This window comes from Panthera onca, chromosome C1 (genome assembly GCF_046562875.1).
Source record: "Panthera onca isolate mPanOnc1 chromosome C1, mPanOnc1 haplotype 2, whole genome shotgun sequence".
NCBI lineage: Eukaryota > Metazoa > Chordata > Mammalia > Carnivora > Felidae > Panthera > Panthera onca.
In genome coordinates this window covers 217,303,373-217,321,779 of record NC_138346.1, presented here as the reverse complement: position 1 = coordinate 217,321,779, position 18,407 = coordinate 217,303,373, and the positions used below count along the sequence as shown (strand labels likewise).

The following is an 18,407-nucleotide window of genomic DNA, read 5'->3' as shown; positions in this document are numbered from 1 at the left end:
TAAATCCTGGGGCCATAACGCCCAGCACGGTGACTAACATTAACAGCGCTGCACTGTATGAAAGTTGCCGCAGTGAAAGCTCTCGCCACAGGGAAAAAACATCTGTCAGGTGATGTGTGTTACCTAAACTCACTGCAGTGATCGTTTTGCAAAATGTACACACATCAAACCATCACCGTGGGGCGCCGGGGTGGCTCAATTGGTTGAGTGTCTGACTTCAGCTCAGGTCATGATCTCACAGCCTGTGAGTTCAGGCCCCACGTCAGGCTCTGTGCTGACAGCTCGGAGCCTGGAGCCTGCTTCGGATTCTGTGTCTCCCTCTCTGTCTGCCCCTCCCTTACTTGCGCTCTGTCTCTCTCTCTCTCTCTCTCAAAAATAAATAAACTTTAAAAAATGTTTATTAAAAACTTGAAATGTTATTTAAGTTAATAAATGTTTATTAAAAATTTAAATGTTTTTAAAAACTTAAAAAAAACCCCTATTGTTATCAACCTCTTTCCTTTGGAATTGTTTGCAATTTCGTGAAGGACAGACGGTCATTTCCACACAGAGAAGCTGGTCCTCCTGCGAGCACAGGTACCACAGAGGCTGCCGTAGGGCAGGGGCTGGCCAGGGAGAGCTGAGCTCCTGGGCTCTAGAGCGCTGGGGAAACTTGAATCCAGCCTTTCCCCTCGGGCCTCGCTTTGCCTGTCTGTAAAGCACAGCTGTGCCCGCCACTGTTGGTTGACCCACAGCAATGCTGTGCGACCTGGGAGAGAAGGGCAGAGGAGGAAGTGCTCACATCCGGCGGGACATTGAGTCAGAGGCTGATAAGGAAGCAGCCTGTGAGATAGGAGGCTGGAGATAGTGTCTGGAGTTGCAGACTGAGGGTCCCCAGAAACCCCACACCATCAACATCGGGCTGCCCCAGGATCCTGGGCAACTGGGAGTAAATGCCAGGAGCTCCAGACCACACGCTTGAGGCACGAAAGCTCACTGGGACACTTGCTGTCCCCCACCCTTCCTGGTCACCCTGGGTCCTGCACCAGGCACCGACCTAATTCCCCAGGCCAGCTGGCCACTCAGACATAAACCTCCCTCCACTGGACCTGATCCTGACCCAGCACTCTGCAGTTACCCTGAGTCCCCTGGGTCCCCAATGCCCCCCCACTGCTCAAGGCCATTCACTCTGTCAAGGCCTTCCTCCCCAGTTCACTTCCCCAGGGCTCTCCCTGCCCACACCCTGGTCCTCCCCAGGCACAAGTGAGGGCAGCCAGGAGAACATGTGGTCCCTCATTCAAGCTTTTGTTTTCCCATTTTTTTTTAAGTTTATTAAATTTATTTATTTTGAGAGACAGAGAGCAAGCGGGAGAGGAACAGAGAAGGAAGGAGACAGAATCCCAAGCAGGCTCCACACCATCAGTGCAGAGCCCAACGCAGGGCTTGAACTCATGAACTGTGAGATCAGACACTTATAACTGACCGAGCCACCCAGGAGCCCCTGTTTTCCCAGGTTTAATGCAGCCATGGGTATAAAAAGGGCTTCTCTTTCCTCTTCACTATTAAAAAAACAAGTAAAGAAAACCCGGTGAAGCAAGCAGCACTGACCACAGCACCTGGTCGGGGAGGCATCTCTGCACCTGCCCATCTCCTCCTGCACTTAACCAGCCACTCATCCCACTGCCTGGAGAGTCATCTTAAGCAGGAATCTAGTCCTCAATCACCTCTCTCATCTAAAGAATAAAGACTCACCTCACTAGTGAGGAACTTGAAGCCCTCAGGCATCTGGAACTTCTGTGTCATCATCAGCCACCGCCCTGGCCAAACCAGAGCATCAGCCAGGGCTTTCCTACCACCCTACCTGGATCCACCTGTCCCAGCAACACCCGACCTACGGTCTGGGAGGAAAAGGGACTCATCCATGAATGGGGGCGGGAATAAGTAGCCACAACCTCATGGAGGACAGCCCGGCATTCCCAAACTCCAAAGGCACAGGCGGGCTCCGACCCAGCAATTCCAGCTGTAGGAATGTGTCCCACGGATGTTTCCAAACGTGAGTAAACCTGTTTGTTGCCCATTGCATTCCGTGTAGCCGGCCTCACAGCAGACACCTTGAAGGCAAGCCCCGTCCTCCTGTTCCTTAGCCCCACATAGAGCTTTTATACTGGGTTGAACTGTGTCCCCCGAAAGATACATTCAAGCTCTAGCCGCTGGAACCTGTGAATGGGGCCGTAGTTAGATACGGGTCTTAGTGGGGGTGCCTGGTGGCTCAGTCGGTTAAGCGTCGACTTCGACTCAGGTAATGATCCCACGGCTCACGGGTTTGAGCCCCTTGTAGGGTTCTGTGCTGACAGCTCAGAGCCTAGGGCCTGCTTCAGATTCTGTGTCTCCCTCTCCCTCTGCCCCTCCCCTGCTCGTGCTCGCTCTCCCTCCCTCTCAAAAATAAATAAACATTAAAAAAAATTTTTTTTTTTTTAATGTTTATTTTTGAGACAGAGAGGCAGAGCATGAACAGGGGAGAGTCAGAGAGAGAGGGAGACACAGAATCTGAAGCAGGCTCCAGGCTCTGAACTGTCAGCACAGAGCCCGACGCAGGGCTTGAACTCACAAACCGCAAGATCACGACCTGAGCCGAAGTCGGATGCTTAACCGACTGAGCCACCCAGGCGCCCCAAGATTTTTTTTTTAACGTTTCTTAATTTATTTTTGAGACAGAGAGAGACAAAGTGTGAGCAGGGGAGGGACAGAGAGAGAGCGAGACACAGAATTGGAAGCAGGCTCCAGGCTCTGAGCTGTCAGCACAGAGCCCGATGTGGGGCTTGAACTCACGGACCGCGAGATTATGACCTGAGCAGAAGTTGGACGCTTAACCGACTGAGCCACCCAGGCGCCCCTAAAAAATTTTTTTTTAAATACAGAACAGGGTCTTTGCAAATGTCATCAAGTTAAGATGAGGTCGTTAGGGTGTGCCCTAATGGAGTGTGCACAGCACCCTTTTGAAAAGAGGGAAATGGACACACGCCGGGGAGCAGGCAGAGACTGGAGGGATACACCCAGAAGCCCAAAAATGCAGGACGCCAGGAGCCACCAGAAGCTGGAAGAGGCAAGGAAGGATCCTCCCCTCGGGCCCTCGGAGGGAGTGTGGCCCTGCCGACAGCAGGATCTGTCTTGTGGCTTGTGGCTTGTGGCCTCCGGGCTGTGAGAACATAAATTTCTATTGTAAGCCACGCTATGTGTGGTCATTTGTCCTGGCAGGACACTGACACTCACATTCACACTCAGGGGGGCTTTGCCCCATGCACAGAAAACAGCAGGAGTGACAGGCGAGCCCACAGGACCCGCGGGCGTGGCGGCCTCCCCAGCCCGGGGAGCCCAGGCCAGGGGGTGCCCGCACCACAGGGGGCTGCGGTCAGCCTGATTCTCACCCAAACACGTCAGCGCTACAACGTAACAGTGCTGCAGGAGTCCATGGTTACTGGGCTGGAGAGGCCTGCTTCCGTCTCCCACGGTGGAAGCTAGAATAGCTCTCTGAGGGAGAAGGCCGGCTCCGCGCACAGCCAGATTTCCGGGACAGATAAAGTCTCCCGGATTTTCCACCTGCACCAAAGACCAGCAGAGCCTCTGGGGGGGGTTCAGGTGGGGGCACACGGGGCAGCCAGGGCTAAGGACACCTCACAGACTGTGCAGAAGGTCCCCGGGCCCATCCTTTCTAAATGAGGCTCAAAATAGAGAGGCAATGATGGGTGTCCTGAGCAGGAACAACCCCCAGGAGCTTCTGCCCTGACCTTACCCACAGCGGCAGCTTTCAAGCTTCCTTTGTGCTCAGCGCAGGGAACAGTCGCCTTGGCAGGGAGACAAGGAAGAATAGGGAGTGCCATTCCTGGTGCCCACAGGGTGGGCACGGGCCTTGCCCATGGCACATGTGAAACCTCATGTTTCTATGGGGGCCTCTGCCAACCAGAAGCCCAAGTGACACTGCTTATCCCCTCTAATTTGCTGCCAAGGAAGGTTCCAGGAAAGTTCCTTCAGCCCCAGAGCCCCCCCCCCCCCACCCCCCATCCCCTACAAGAGGCAAGGGAGGAGAAGTGGCTGGGCCAGGAAAAAGTCCCTGGGGCTCTTTCAGGTCCCAGAGCAGGCATGGGGTCGGGGGTGCCAATCACACCGAACACCCAGGCTCACACTTTGGCTGGGACAGGGGAATGAACCAGGAGAAGGCTCCAGGCGGTAGCGGACCAGCACCCACTGATCCTGAGAATGCAGAACCTTCAGGGGCTGAGCAGGCAGGACGCTCAGCAGAGCCCTGCCCAACCAGGGAACCGGCTGGCAAGAGAAAGAAACACAGTTGCCATCATTCCTGGGGCTCCAGCCAGGAGGGAGACCGCTGAGCCCCACGGCTCCACGGCCCCACTCTTCTGGGAACCCAGGGTCTGACCCTGCCAGGCCCCCAGGCCCCCAGGTGTCACGCAGAGACTGGACTTCCCGTCCCAGCCCCATTAACCACCTCACATCCGACTCAGCAAGAATCAGGCCAGGCACAGCTGTCCCTCGAAGGGACACGAAGGGGCCGCGTCCCCTCTACATCGGACCCCTTCAAAGGGCCCCCAGATGGATGCCCCTAAGAGAAGGGGGCGGCGCGTGACTTTGTGGTACCTGCTCATCTGGGAAGCTATACCCGCTGGTTTGCCCCAGATCCCAGTTCCCGAGCAGCAAGGCGGCTAGCGGCAGCCAGAGCACCCACCCTTCCCCACCACAAGCACCGTCCCAACTCCCCGCCACACCAGGCTGCCCAATCTAACCAGGAAGAGGCTGCCTCCCCAATCTGATCCGAAGACTCTACCAAAGGCCAGCTGTCATAGCAACCTCGCTTTGCAAATAATGACAGCGGAGAAGTACATCTTCGAGCCCTCCCGCTGCTGTCTCTGAGATGAAGAAGTCACAGGTGCCTCTCTGAGAAGCCTCTAGGGGGCCCAAGGAGAGGGCAAACGCCCACCCAGACTTTTCTCAGCAGAGGCCGGGCCCCAGGCCTGGATCCCCTGCAAGCCTTCTGAGCCTCCCAAGACGCAGACAGGGGAGGAGGGTCTCAGGCCAGAGGGAGACTCACAGCAAGAGGTCACAGTTGGTGCAGAGCCCCACATCCTGCTCAGAGGGGCTGGCATCTGACACCTGTCCCCGAAGCTAACTCCTGGAGGTCGAGGGTCCAGGTGACCCACTGGCTCTGCCAGCCCCGGCACTCCCCTGGCTGGCACCCCCACCCCCACACAGACCTGCCTCCTCCCCTCTCCGGTGCCAGGCTGCCAGGGACAGGCCTTCCGTCTCCCCTCCCGCTGGGTGCCAGGCAAGCCGTCAGAGTGGCCGAGGAGCACGTGTGACAGTGGCAGTCCTGGGAGAGGAGGCCGGATGTGTAATTATTACCCCCGCGTCCCAGGGCACCTCCACACAAGGCCACTTTCCCAGGAACCCGCAGCCAGGACACTGGGCAGAGCACAGCCTCCGTCCATCAGGCAGGGTGATGGCCACCACCAATGAATGAATCTGCCTGCAAGCCACCTGAGAGAGTCCTTCCTGAAAACTGTCATCCTGGCTTGGCTCCTGGGCACCGGTCCACCTCACCTGCAGGGCGACTCTGGCAGGTTTTGTGCTCGAGGGGTAGAGTGAGGACAGAGCAAGCTGGGCCCGCTGCTCACTCACACACAGCCCTCACCAGAGGCCCAGCACGCTCCCGGCTCCCAGCGGCCTCCCTGAAGTGCAGACAAATTACGCCTAAAGGTCCGGGTACCATTGTCCCCAGTCTTCCCACGTTTGTACGAAGAGAGAGAGAAGGAAAACTCCAGACTGACCAACAGCACAGAGCCTGGTTCCACAGGGAGGGAGGCCGGCAGGGGCAGGAAGTGGCAAGGCTGTCCTCGGGCGAGAGGGCCCCTGAAGGGATAAGGGGGCCTGCTGACCACACCCAAAATGTCTACCTGGAGGGGGGAGTCAGGGCAGAATCTGGGCGGAAAACCTTCCCCAACAGCCTTCCCCGCCCACACCGCCTGACGGGGGCCCTGGCGGGACGGCAGACCTCCTTCGGCCTCTTGGCTGTCCCTGACGGTGCTTGATCCTGAGTAGAAATGACCCCATTTGCAGGGAGGTCCGAGGACTATTCCTGTAGGACATGGCCTGGGGCCATCCTGCTCACTGCTGTGTCCCCAGCAGCTGGCACCGGGCCGGGCACACAGCAAAGTGCCATGAATAGGTGTCAAATCAGGGAGTGAGCCAGTGCCTGGGAGACACAGAATGGACAGAGGCCCCCACTCCATCCGCCCTATTCCCCTCCAGTCAGCTGGGTGCTTAGGCCCTGCGTGCACCCGGCCAGCAGCCTGCCCCACGCCTCGCCTGGACCAAGAGGTCAAAAGCATTGCTCCCCAAGGCCACTAAGGACGCAGACTCCCATAGTGGGTTCTGGGTGCCCCCTAAGAGAGCCGTGTGCCGGGTCTGGTCAAACCCATCTATCACCTTCAGGTCAGAGAAAAGGCCCCAAGGCCACAGGTGCCCACTCTGGCCACGGGGCATCCCACAGCCATGTGTCCAGGCACCACAGCCCTTCCCACTCCACAACCACAACCAGACACCACCCCCCCCAGGTAGCGCCACCCCCAGCCACCCCACAGGTTCTTACAGCTTGGCTTTCTCCCTAAGACAGGCCTCGTCAGCTCCTTTCCTGAACACTTTTAGGGACACACCTCGCCGAAGCAGAAGCATGGTCTCTGTTAGCCCCTTCTGGAGCTGTGGCCAGATGGGACCAGAGGGGGGCCTCAGCCCGGATGCTATGCCCTTTGGACTTGGCCCCATTCCTCAATGCAGGCATCGCAGCCTCCCTAAGCAACGCTGGCTTCTCTCCCCCTTGGTCCCAACCCTGGGTGTGCTGGGCACACTGCCCACGCCAGGCGACGGGTGGCCACCCCATCACTCCCATGACCTTTTCAAATCCCTTACAATCACAGGAAACTACCCACTTCAGGCCCCAACTTTTACCTGTAAGGAAAGCAGGCACACAGAAGGCCGGAGGCTTGCCCAGGCCCACATCAGGTAGACCTGGGGGACTGGGCGCTCGGCACCTTCACGATGGCGTCCCGGGAGGGGGCTGGGCCCGGGGCCAAGGGAGACGTACCCTCCCGCACGCTGCGGACCTACCATCAAAACACCACCCAGGTGACGCAGTTGATGACGCACATGCAGACGAGAACCGGGCACGACTTGCCCCACCAGGTTCGTTCTCAGTTATGGAAAGATCGTGAAGATACACAAGACTGGCGTAAAGAGAAACAGTCCTCACGGGAGCACACGGGGGTCCTGCAACCAGCGGGCACCTGAACAAGGGATCTGGGATCGAGAAGTCAGCCCGTGCTGGGCTGGGCCGGGCTGACGGAGCACATGGTGCTGTGACGCGGGGCTGGCCATGCAGGAAGAGGCACCCAAATCCACGACCGAGAAACGCTTTGGAACAAGCCGCTGAGTTAAGACCCTATTGTCACCATTAGAGGGAAGACAGTTTTCAGACTTGGAATGACCCACTAATGACAGGCACGATCAATTACTTAACATCTGGATACAGGGATACAACCTAAACCAGAAGAACCAAGATTTTAAAAACAAACAAACAAACAAACAAACAAAAAAAACCAAAACACAGAAAGGGAATGAGGGAAATCTGTAGGAAGTGACACAACCAGGGGCACCTGGGTGGCTCAGTCGGTTGGGCGTCCAACTTCGGCTCAGGTCAGAATCTCTTACTCTGTGACTTTGAGCCCCGCGTTGGGCTCTGTGCTGACCGCTCAGGGCCTGGAGCCTGCTTCGGGTTCTGTGTCTCCCTCTCTCTCTGTCCCTCCCCTGCTCATGCTGTCTCGCTCTCTGTCTCTCTCTTAAAAATAAACATAAAAAAAATTTTTTTAAATGACACAACCAAGCGAAATATCTAAAAGTCCACCATGGCTCAGTCAAATCAGCAAGGACCATACCTCACCTCTGCAGGCCTCCACAGCCACGCCGACTGAGCCATTAACAGACCTTTCCACAGAAAGGAATCGTTTGTTGTCAGCCTTATGAGTAAATAATTTCAAAGTTAAATAACCATGAGGTGGTTCCTCATGTTCTAAATTAACCAAGAACTATTTAAAAAAAATTTTTTTAACGTTTATTTATTATTGAGAGACAGAGACAGAGCATGAGCAGGGGAGAGGCAGAGAGAGGAGGAGACAGAATCCGAAGCAGGCTCCAGGCTCTGAGCTGTCAGCACAGAGCCTGACGCGGGGCTCGAACTCACGAACGGTGAGATCATGACCCGAGCCAAAGTCGGACACTCAACCGGCTGAGCCACCCAGGCGCCCCAACCAAGAACTATTTTAAACGATACAACCAGACATCCGGAAAGGTTCACAGCAACATTATTCGTCGTAGCCAAAAAAGGTGGGAAGGACACAGATGCCCATCACAGATGAACGGATAAATCAGAAGTGGTCTCTCCAAGCAATGGGATATGATCTGACTCTAAGAAGGAATTGAGTAGCAATGTTTACTACCACATGGAAGAATCTTGAACAAGGCTGCTGAGCACAAGAAGCCTGTCACATAAGGCATGATTCTATTCACAGGAAACGTCCAGAACAGGCAAATCCAGACTGGTGGTTGCCAGGGCCTGGGAGAGGTGAATGGGGAGTGATAGCTAACAGGCACAGCGTTTATTCTGGGGGTGAATAAAATGTTCTGGAATTCAAGAACAGTGATGGTTATACAACCTTGTGAATATACCAGAAAACACTGAACTGTCCTCAAGAGTAAATGAACTTACAGGACATGAGTTGTATCATGATAAAGCTGTTCAACCTGTTTGCAGACAGCTGTGGAGAAACAGGCCCATCCCTCCACTTCCAGAACTTTCTGTGTTGGCCAGACCTCCAAAGACTCACTTGGCCGAGGAAGAGCGCTCTGGGAATGTAGCCCAAAGAAAACCACACACAGCTGGACATGGCAGGCTGCAGCCACAGTGTTTCTGATACTAAACAAAGTCCAGCTAGCTCAGGGGGCCCTGGGCATGGGCGAGGTTGCGTCTGGTGTGCATTTCTCTGGAATTAAGTGGCAACCCTTCTGTTCAGCTTTCAAAGGCATCTGGAAGCTGACAAAGGTCGAGAGACACATCAGGCTCTCTGCTGTCAGCTTGAAGCCTGCTTCTGATCCTCGGTCTCCCTCTCTCTCTGCCCCTCACCTGCTCGCCCTGTCTTTCTCTCTCTCAAAAATAAAAACATAATAATAATAATTTTTAAAAACTTAAAAAAAAAGAGTAAGAGGCAAGCCACGGACCGGGAGGAAACGTTTACAAAACACGTATCTGATGAAGGACTTGTATCCAAAATAAATGAAGAGCTCTTAAAAATTCTATGATAACAACCAATACGAAAAGGGGCAAAAGGTATGAACAGACACCTCGTGAAACAAGACACACAGACGGTAAATAAGCATATGGGAAGATGTGCACCATCACGGGCCACCAGGGGACTGCAAATTAGAACCACGGCAGTGACACCACTGTCAGGGGTGGAACAGCAGGACCTCTCTCACTGCTGGTGGGGACGCAACACAGTGCGGCCACTTTGGAAGACGGTTTGGCAATTTCCTACAAAACTAACTACCCGGGGTGCCTGGGGGCGCTCAGTCAGTTAGGCGTCCAACTGCAGCTCAGGTCATGATCTCTCAGTCTGTGAGTTCGAGCCCCGTGTCGGGCTCTGTGCTGACAGCTCCGAGCCCGGAGCCTGCTTCGGATGCTGTGTCTCCCTCTCTCTCTGCCCCTCCCCCGCTCATGCTCTGTCTCCCTGTCTTTCAAAAACAAATAAATGTTAAAAAAAATTTTTTTTAACCGAACTGTACCCTTTAATTTTAATTAACTATATTCTACTCTCTACTGCATTAATGATGTAAAATTTAGTAGGTACATGGAAGCAATTAAAGAAAAATCAAGTAAAAAAAACTATTGTTGGTTTGAATTGTTGGTTATGGAATTAAGAATCTTAATGGGGCGCTTGGGTGGCTCAGTTGAGCATCCCACTCTTGATCGCAGCTCAGGTCAGATCTCACGGTTTGTGAGTTTGAGCCCCACATCGGGCTCCACACTGACAACACACAGCCTGCTTGGGAGTCTTTCTCTCTCCTTCTCTCTCCCCTCCCCCACTCACATGCACTCTCTCTCTCTCAAAACAAACTTTAAAAAAAAAGAATAAAAATTTAAAAAAAGGATCAATAGCCACGATCGAGTGGGATTTGATCCAGAGACTCAAGGATGATGCAATGTCCTACAAATCAATCAACGTGACATGCCACATGAACAAAAAAATGAAGGAAGAAGTGAAATCGACCAAAACAAATCATACAAATACTGTATGATTTTCCTTATGCGTAGAATCTAAAAAAATAAAACAAAAAACCAGTAAGATAACAGATTCATAAATAGAGACAAATATCATCAAGAATAGTGTAATAACTCCATATGGTAACAGACGGTCACGGCACTTAGGGTGAACATTTCGTCACGTATGTAAATGTCCATCCACTATGTTGTACACCTGAAACTAATACAATAGTGTGACAACTACATTCAATTAAAAAAAAGAATATTGGCAACATGTTTCAGATACCACGGGATCAATTAGGCAGCTTCAGGCTGGCTTGTGAGTGTTATCACCTCAGCTTTCATAAGGCACATGACATAGTGGGCTCAGCCTGTCATCAACGGAGGCAGAGCACCAATCAAACAGGACTTAGTTTCCTGAGACACGGGAGGACACCAGAAAGCAGTGTCGCCGTTAAAGCTCTGGTTCCAAACACAAGCCACATCTGAGCGAACACAGCACCAGCACAGCCAAAAACACACACAAAAAGTGTGGCATTTACTGAGAATGATGGCCACCCACGCTCGCTCACCCTGATCAGTTACAAGGCTACAATTTCCATCTGCTAAGTGCCCACAAGGTAATGAAATATTTAGCTGGTTCGAAGAGAGACTGAATTGGAAGCCTGGGGACTTTCAATAGGTGGAGAGAGGGGCAGGGTCCGTCTCCAGCATGCCCCCTACAGACCCCAGCTGGGGTGTGCCAAGGCAGGCCAGGACAGGGGTTGAGGGATCAGAAACGAACCCCAAGCATTTTCCAGTCCCGTGCCCTGAATGACAGCAAAGCACTCACACCAGGTGCCCTTCTAAGACCCATCAGACAAATCTCATGGGGGCGAGGACTTCAGGGTCTTCTCCCAGACCCAGGGAGCAACGCCCTGACCTCGCGGCATCAGGACACTCATGTTCCCTAAGGCTCAGAGACGCCCTCAGCATCGTGCTGAGTTTGGGAGACACATCACACCTTAGACTTTTAATCCTACCCATTCATAAGCCAAAGTAAACAACAGGCCATTTCTGGGGCAGCGGGCGGGCTGGAGCTGTCTCCACCACCTGCCCCCTCCCTTTACAGCAGCATTTGCCCCTGGTCAGGGCAGGCGATGAGGTACAGAGAACTCGGTGTTGAGAGACCTGGGTTTCAGCGTCCACTGGAGTCACTCCCTCGGATCTCGGTGGAGATCCCTCACTCGGTTCACCCTATCTGTAAAATGAGGGTGACTCCTGTGCCCCCCCCACCGGGGCTGAGAGCTAAGCAAGCGAGCTTGAAGGGTGCAGGGTGCAGATGGGAGCCGGGGCGAGCTCTCAGAACGCAGGTTTTGCCCCTGAACGCAGGGCCGCTCCCCTGTCAGCTGATGTCGGGCTTTGCTCCACATCAAGACGGTGAGAAAATAAGTTTGATTACAAAAGCAGTTCTTTCTCCCGATGCTTCAACCTCCCAGTCTGATGTTATCTCCCCGGCTGGATTAAAATTCTGATTTGCTAGGGCGCCTGGGTGGCTCAGTCGGTGAAACATCCGACTTTGGCTCAGGTCATGATCTCGCGGTTCATGAGTTCAGGCCCCACGTCCGCCTCTGTGCTGACAGCTCAGAGCCTGAAGCCTGCTTCGGATTCTGTGTCTCCTTCTCTGTCTCCCACTCCCACTCTGTCTCCCTCTCAAAAATAAATAAACATGAAAAAGAAAATTCTAATTTCCCTGGGGCACCTGGGTGGCTCAGTTAGTTAAGCATCTGACTTTGGCTCAGGTCATGATCTCTTAGTTCGTGAGTTCAAGCCCCTCATTGCATCGGGCTATCTGCTCTCAGCTGTCTGCTCTCAGCACAGAGCCTGCTTTGGATCCTCTGTCTCCTTCTCTCTCTGCCCCTCCCCAGCTTGTTCTCTCTCTCTCTCTCTCAAAATAAATAAATAAACTTAAAAAAAAAGGCCCTAAAATTCTGATTTGCTTGTTATGTCCAATGTCCAATTAAATGTCTCACAGGGCCACAGGGCACACTCAAGGCCATGACTGCTACAGGCAACTTCCCACCTCCCAGGGTTTTTAAACACCCTTTATTATTTTTTTATGTTTATTTATTTATTTTTAATTATTTTTTAATTAAAAAAATTTTTTTAATGTTTTTATTTGCTTTTGAGACAGAGAGAAACAGAGCACAAGCAGGGGAGGGGCAGAGAGAGAGGGAGACACAGAATCCGAAGCAGGCTCCAGGCTCCGAGCTGTCAGCACAGAGCCCGACGTGGGGCTCAAACCCACGGACTGTGAGATCATGACCTGAGCCAAAGCCCAACGCCAAACCGACTGAGCCACCCAGGTGCCCCAATGTTTACTTATTTTTGATTGAGAGGCAGAGACAGAGTGCAAGCAGGGGAGGGGCAGAGAGAGAAGGAGACACAGAATCTGAAGAAGGCTCCAGGCTCCAAGCTGTCAGCACAGAGTCCAATGCGGGGCTCGAACTCACGAACTGTGAGATCATGAGCTGAGCCGAAGTCGGATGCTTCGCCGACTGAGCCACCCAGGCTCCCCATAAACACCCTTTATTATTTTTTAATGTTTATTTTTGATAGAGAGAGACACGAACAGGGGAGGGGCAGAGAGAGAGAGGAGACAGAGGATCAGAAGCAGGCTCAGCACTGACAGCAGCGAGCCCGATGTGGGACTCAAACTCACAAACTTTGAGATCATGGCCCGAGCCGAAGTTGGACGCTCAACTGACTGAGCCACCCAGGTGCTCCTTAAACACCCTCTAGATGGGCAGTCACGCCTGCTGGACCTGCCCCACAGCAAGCCCAAGCCTAAGGGAGGAAATTCAGGGCACCAGGGGGTTCTGCCTGTCTGGCACAGCCCAGGAAGGTCCCCAACGGGGACCTGCCGCACGGAGGGCCTGTAGGCCTGTACACGAGGCTGCCACCTGCCTGGGACAGGCTGGTCACAGCACGACGCTGCAAGGGGGTGGGGAAGGCCGGAAGGGGCGGGGTTGGTGTTCAGGGACGCGAAGCGGAACCACAGACCCAGGTTGAGACCCCACACAGCCGCCAGGAAGCACAGCCTAGTCATGAAATGAAACCACGTGTGTGATGAACACTCCACAATCTACAGGGCGCAACTTTTACTGTCGGTGGACTTTTGCTTCTGTCCTCAGGGTCAGGGATAACCCGGGGGTGCGGGCCAGGTGTGTGGCTTCAGCCCTGCACTTACCAGCCTGGGACCCCGACAAGTCCTGGGACCTCGGAAGAAGGGGTGGGTCCACCTCAAAAGAACAAAGCTGGACCCTTACCTCACAGACTCAAAATAGGTAAAGCTCTGAACAGAAGGGCTGAGGCTGAAAAAAAACATACAGGTAAGGCTCTGTGACCCTGAGTCTGGCAACGGTTTCTTAGGTGCGATGATAAGAGTACAAGCAACCAAAAAAATAAAAAACCTAAACTAGACTACATGAAAATGTCAAAACTTCTGCGCTTCAAGGGACACCTGGGTGGCTCAGTCGGTTGAGCGTCTGGCTCGTGACTTTGGCTCAGGTCATGATCTCACGGTTCGTGAGGTTGATCCCCGCATCGGGTTCTGTGCTGATGGCATGAGGCCTGCTTGAGATTCTGTCTCCCTCTCTCTCTCTGCCCCCCCCCCCCACTCATGCACGAGCATGTGTGCTCTCTCTCTAAATAAACATGAAAAAATAAAAAAAGGTTTGTGCTTTAAGACAGAACATCCATGGGGCGCCTGGGTGGCTCAGTCAGTTAAGCATCCGACTTCGGCTCGGGTCATGATCTCGCACTCCGTGAGTTCGAGCCCCACGTCAGGCTCTGCGCTGACAGCTCAGAGCCTGAGCCACCTTCAGATTCTGTGTCTCCCTCTCTCTCTGACCCTCCCCCATTCATGCTGTCTCTCCCTGTCTCAAAAATAAAATAAACATTAAAAAAAAAATTAAAAAAAAAAGACAGAACATCCAAAGCGAAACGACTGAATGGGAGAAAATCTCTGCAAACCATGTATCTGAGAAGGGTCTTATCTCTAGACTACAGAAGGAAGTCTTAACAACTCAGTAACAGAAAGACAAATATGCCAAATGAAAAACAGGTAAAGAAACAAAACAGCCAAGCTGTACAAATGGCTGATAAGCACTCAGCATCATTACTCATCAGAGAAATTCAAATCTAAGCCACAAGGAGATAGGCGGCTGCAATCCAAAAGGCAAATACCCAGCACGGAGGGGGATGTGGACCGCCCCCGCACTGCTGGGGGAGGGGGGGAAACAGCCCAGTTGGAAAACACCCCGGAAGTTAAACAGAGTAAGCGCATGACCCAGCGGAGCGGTCTTTACTCACACGGCCTCTGACCCCCAAGGTGCGGGTTCTTCTCTTCTGCACCACCAGCTGGGTGTCCTACAGTTCAACGCAGTTCTGACGCTAACAGCCCAGAGGTAGCGCAGACCCCATCCAAAGTTCAAGGGCTCCAGGCTGTCCCTGCTTCCACGCCCCTCTCAAGTCCCAGGCCGCCCGAACTTCTGACAAACTGGCTCTAGACTTTGGGGTTCCCACAAAAATCTCCTCCGGTTGGATCATTTGCTGGAGCAGCTCACAGGACTCGGGCAAACTTTGCTTTATTCACATTTACCGGTTTGTCGTAAAGGATTCAGCTCAGAAACAGCCAGATGGAAGAGGCGCACAGCGCAAGGTGTGGGGTGGGGTCAGGCACGCTGCCCTTCCGACACCTCCCTGTGTTCGGCAACCCGGAAGCTCTCCCAGCTCCACTGTTCAGGATCTTTATGGCGGTCACGATGGAGGCATTGGTGATTAACTCAACCTCCAGGCCTCCCTCCCCCCACCGCCATCCCCAGATAGGAGGTGGGGCTGAAAGTTCCACCCCTGTAAGGCAGCCTGCACCAGGCTGGCCACCAGTCCCCATCCTGAAGCTATCTAAAGGGCTCCCGGCCACCTCGCATCTCGTCAGCATACCAAAGATACACTCTCACTGGAAGAATTTCAAGTGTCTTAGGAACTCTGTGCCAGGACCCAGGGATAAAGACTAAATACCTTTGTCTTATTAAGCCACACTAGGTATACATTCAAGAGACATCAACGCACATGTCCACACAAAAGCTTGGACAGAAACATTCATAGTAACATTATGCATAATAGATGAAAGGTGGAAACACCGCAAGGTCCATCAGCTGGCAAATGGACATGCAAAATGTGGTATGTCCCCACACGGTGAACTATCATGAAAGAAGCATGGATACACGCATGATGAAAACATCATGCTATGTGAGAGAAGCCAGATACAAAACACCATATTGCATGATTCCACTTATCTGGAATGTCCAGAAGAGCCAAACTTGCACAGAAAGAAAAATAGATGGAGGCGGTGTAAAAATTAATACAAATTGAATTAACAAAAAATAAAAAAATATTTATTCGGGTCAGGTCATGATCGCGCGGTTCGTGGGTTCGAGCCCTGCGTCGGGCTCTGTGCTGACACCTAGGGGCCTGGAGCCTGCTTTGGATTCTGTGTCTCCCTCTCCCTCTGCCCTTCCCCTGCTCATGATCTGTCTCTCTCTCTCTCTCTCAAAAATAAAAAAATAAACATAAAAAAAAATTTTAAATAAAAAAATTCATAAGCCTCGTTTGTAATGGAGTCGGGAGGCCAGCAGGGGGAGGTCTCACACCCCACAGACCCAGCAGGAGGAGAGGTATCCTCAGGTCCCACCACACCCCTCCTGCTTGACCACAGGCAGGCCCCAGAAAGGCTCTCCTCCAGCTCCAGCAACAGCCCAGCCAAGGAGAGATTGTCAGAGTTCAGCCAATGGGAAGCCGCTACACTTCCAACTCCCAGTTTGCTCCAAAGGACAGCCCTCCCAGGCCGCCCACCCCTTCCCTCTATAAAGGTTACTCTGTTCTCCAGATTTGCCAGTGGTTTCACAGAAGCTTGCTTGTCTGGAGTTGTAATTCTCTGCTATTCCCAAAGAAACCCATTTTTGCTGGCTAAGCTGTACCCTTCAGTGGGGAGTCCTATGGAACACGGATTACGTTTCGATAAATAAAGCTGGTACGAAGTAGAGGGTGATATACTCACCGAACAAAGTTTCTGTAAAGTTTGAAATAAACATAGGAAGGCCACGGTAACAGCACAACGTTGTGCTGCTGAAGATGAGCCCATCGTGCGAGGACAGCTCTGCTGCCCTGCATAAGCTTCTGGTCCAAAAATCGCAGCTTGAGCCCCTGCCCCCGGAGACAGCAGGTGCCCCCACGGCCCCAGACTCCTCGGCAGCAGGTGCCCAGGGAGGGATGAACCCGCACAGCTGTTGGCACGTGCGGTGCTTCAATTTCCACACCTGCCTCCTTCCCTCAAAGGTGCCAGCTGCCCAGAGCCCAGAGCCCACCAATCCCGAAAGCCTACCTCCTCCAACAAAGCCTGGGGGGACTTCGACTGGGCCCCGGCAGGGAAGCATGCTAGGTTTCCACTTGGATGAACACATTAGTGGGCATGCTCAGTCAAGCAGTTCACTGAACACCCAGTGCTCCAAACCGTCAACAATAAATCCTGAGTCATGTGGCCCACGGCTCCAGGGCGGGCTGCCCAGTCTGCCTTGCACGCTGGACACCAGCGGGAAGAAGGCGCTGCTGTGGGCACAGAAATGTCCTTGTCATCCTACCTTGCAGTGATACAGGGTCGAGACAGCAGATTAGACCTGGTTTCAACAGCCTGGACGGAAGCCCAGCATTTCTGCCCAGGACCCTGGGAGCTCCTGGGCCCCAGATGCTCCCAGGTGGCTGCCTGCCTGCTGAGCTCGCGGAGGCGGAGGTGGAGGTGGAGGCGGAGGCGGAGGGTGTAGACTAGCAGCTTCATCTTGCAGCGAGTGGTCAGTTCACCCAGTCCTCAGCACAAGGCTTAGCAGCCCCCACTCCCGTCTCCCCAGGGGGCCCGACCCACCCAGAGCCCTCCAGACAGGAATGCAGATGTCCCTCTCCCCGGAGCCTCCTCCTGGGGCTGCCCCTCCTCCCATGAGTCCACAGTCAAACTGGCAGTTCTGCTTCCGGAAGCATCTCACAGGATGCTTCTCTGCAACCCCAGTGACGCAAGGAATTCATGACTTGGCCTGAAGTCATAGAGTTTGGCTCTCTCCTGAGCAAAGGAGGAAGGCGACAACAGGCTGCGGGATAGCAGCGTGACCATTCACAAAGGAAAAAGGCACAGAGTGGAGTCGGGAAGCTAGAAGGGGAAGCTACAGCACTTGGCGTCAATGACAATTACAGATTCCAACAGAAGGATCAGCTAAGTGCCTCCACGGAAAACCCTGTACCTTGCATCTTGCACAAGAACTTGACCACCCCTGCAACCCAGCCAATGAGAAACCCTCATCCCCCTGGGCTCTGGCTTTTCTCCAGTGGACTTTCACTCAGAACCCCCCTCCCAACTTCCTCCTCCTCCCCCTCCCCCCCTCCCATAATATTCCTTTCCTTTGTTGGACTTGCCTTTGTTGGTTTTGCCACAGCTTGCTTGTCCCAACTTGCAACTCTCTGCTCTTCCCAAATAAGCCCATTTTTGCTGATAAAATAGCTGACTTTTCTTATTTCTAAGGTTACCATTTTTTTGGTGATCAGCAGTGGGATCCAGAGGTGACCCCCAACAACTCCGGGGCTGGTGGACACAAAGGTGCCAGTGCCCCCAAAGCCAACACGGGTCACGGCTTTCTTGCTGACCCTGGAGTGCAAGGGCAAGTTTTCTCCTGGATTTCAAGCTCCGCTCTCTTTGTGTGTGAGCTCTCCTGGCTGTATTCAGGATCTATTTTAAGGCTTTGCCCTTTCAGAGTTCTCACTTGGACTTTGGTCGGACTTCTGTTTGGAACTGTGCTGTGTAGGACTTTTGCTTTCTGCTTTCTGCTTCAGATTCTGCGTCTTCCTCTCTCTCTGACCCTTCCTGCTCACCCACTGTATCTCTCTCTCTTAAAAATAAATAAACATTAAAAAAAAAAAATAAAAAAAAAAAGAAAAGAGAAAAGAAACAGGATCCCAGGCATCAAAA

The 18,407-nt window shown here is 53.1% G+C and overlaps 1 protein-coding gene across 5 annotated transcripts in view; it reads right to left on the bottom strand.

Moving 5' to 3' along the window:
- The window catches only part of ACOT7 (acyl-CoA thioesterase 7), a 101,221-nt gene that overhangs the window by 69,214 nt on the left and 13,600 nt on the right, over positions 1-18,407 (bottom strand). The window contains exon 1 of one of the 5 annotated variants that reach the window (XM_078452506.1): positions 17,969-18,116. The exons of 3 other annotated variants lie outside the window; for them this stretch is intronic. Coding sequence is in view for 1 of the 2 variants with exons in the window: in XM_078452504.2 (XP_078308630.1) it covers positions 17,038-17,231 (194 nt within the window). In the remaining variant the exon portion in view is untranslated. Of the gene's footprint in view, positions 1-17,037; positions 17,384-17,968; positions 18,117-18,407 lie in introns of those variants that run through there. One more of the 5 variants, XM_078452504.2, reaches the window with a different exon arrangement.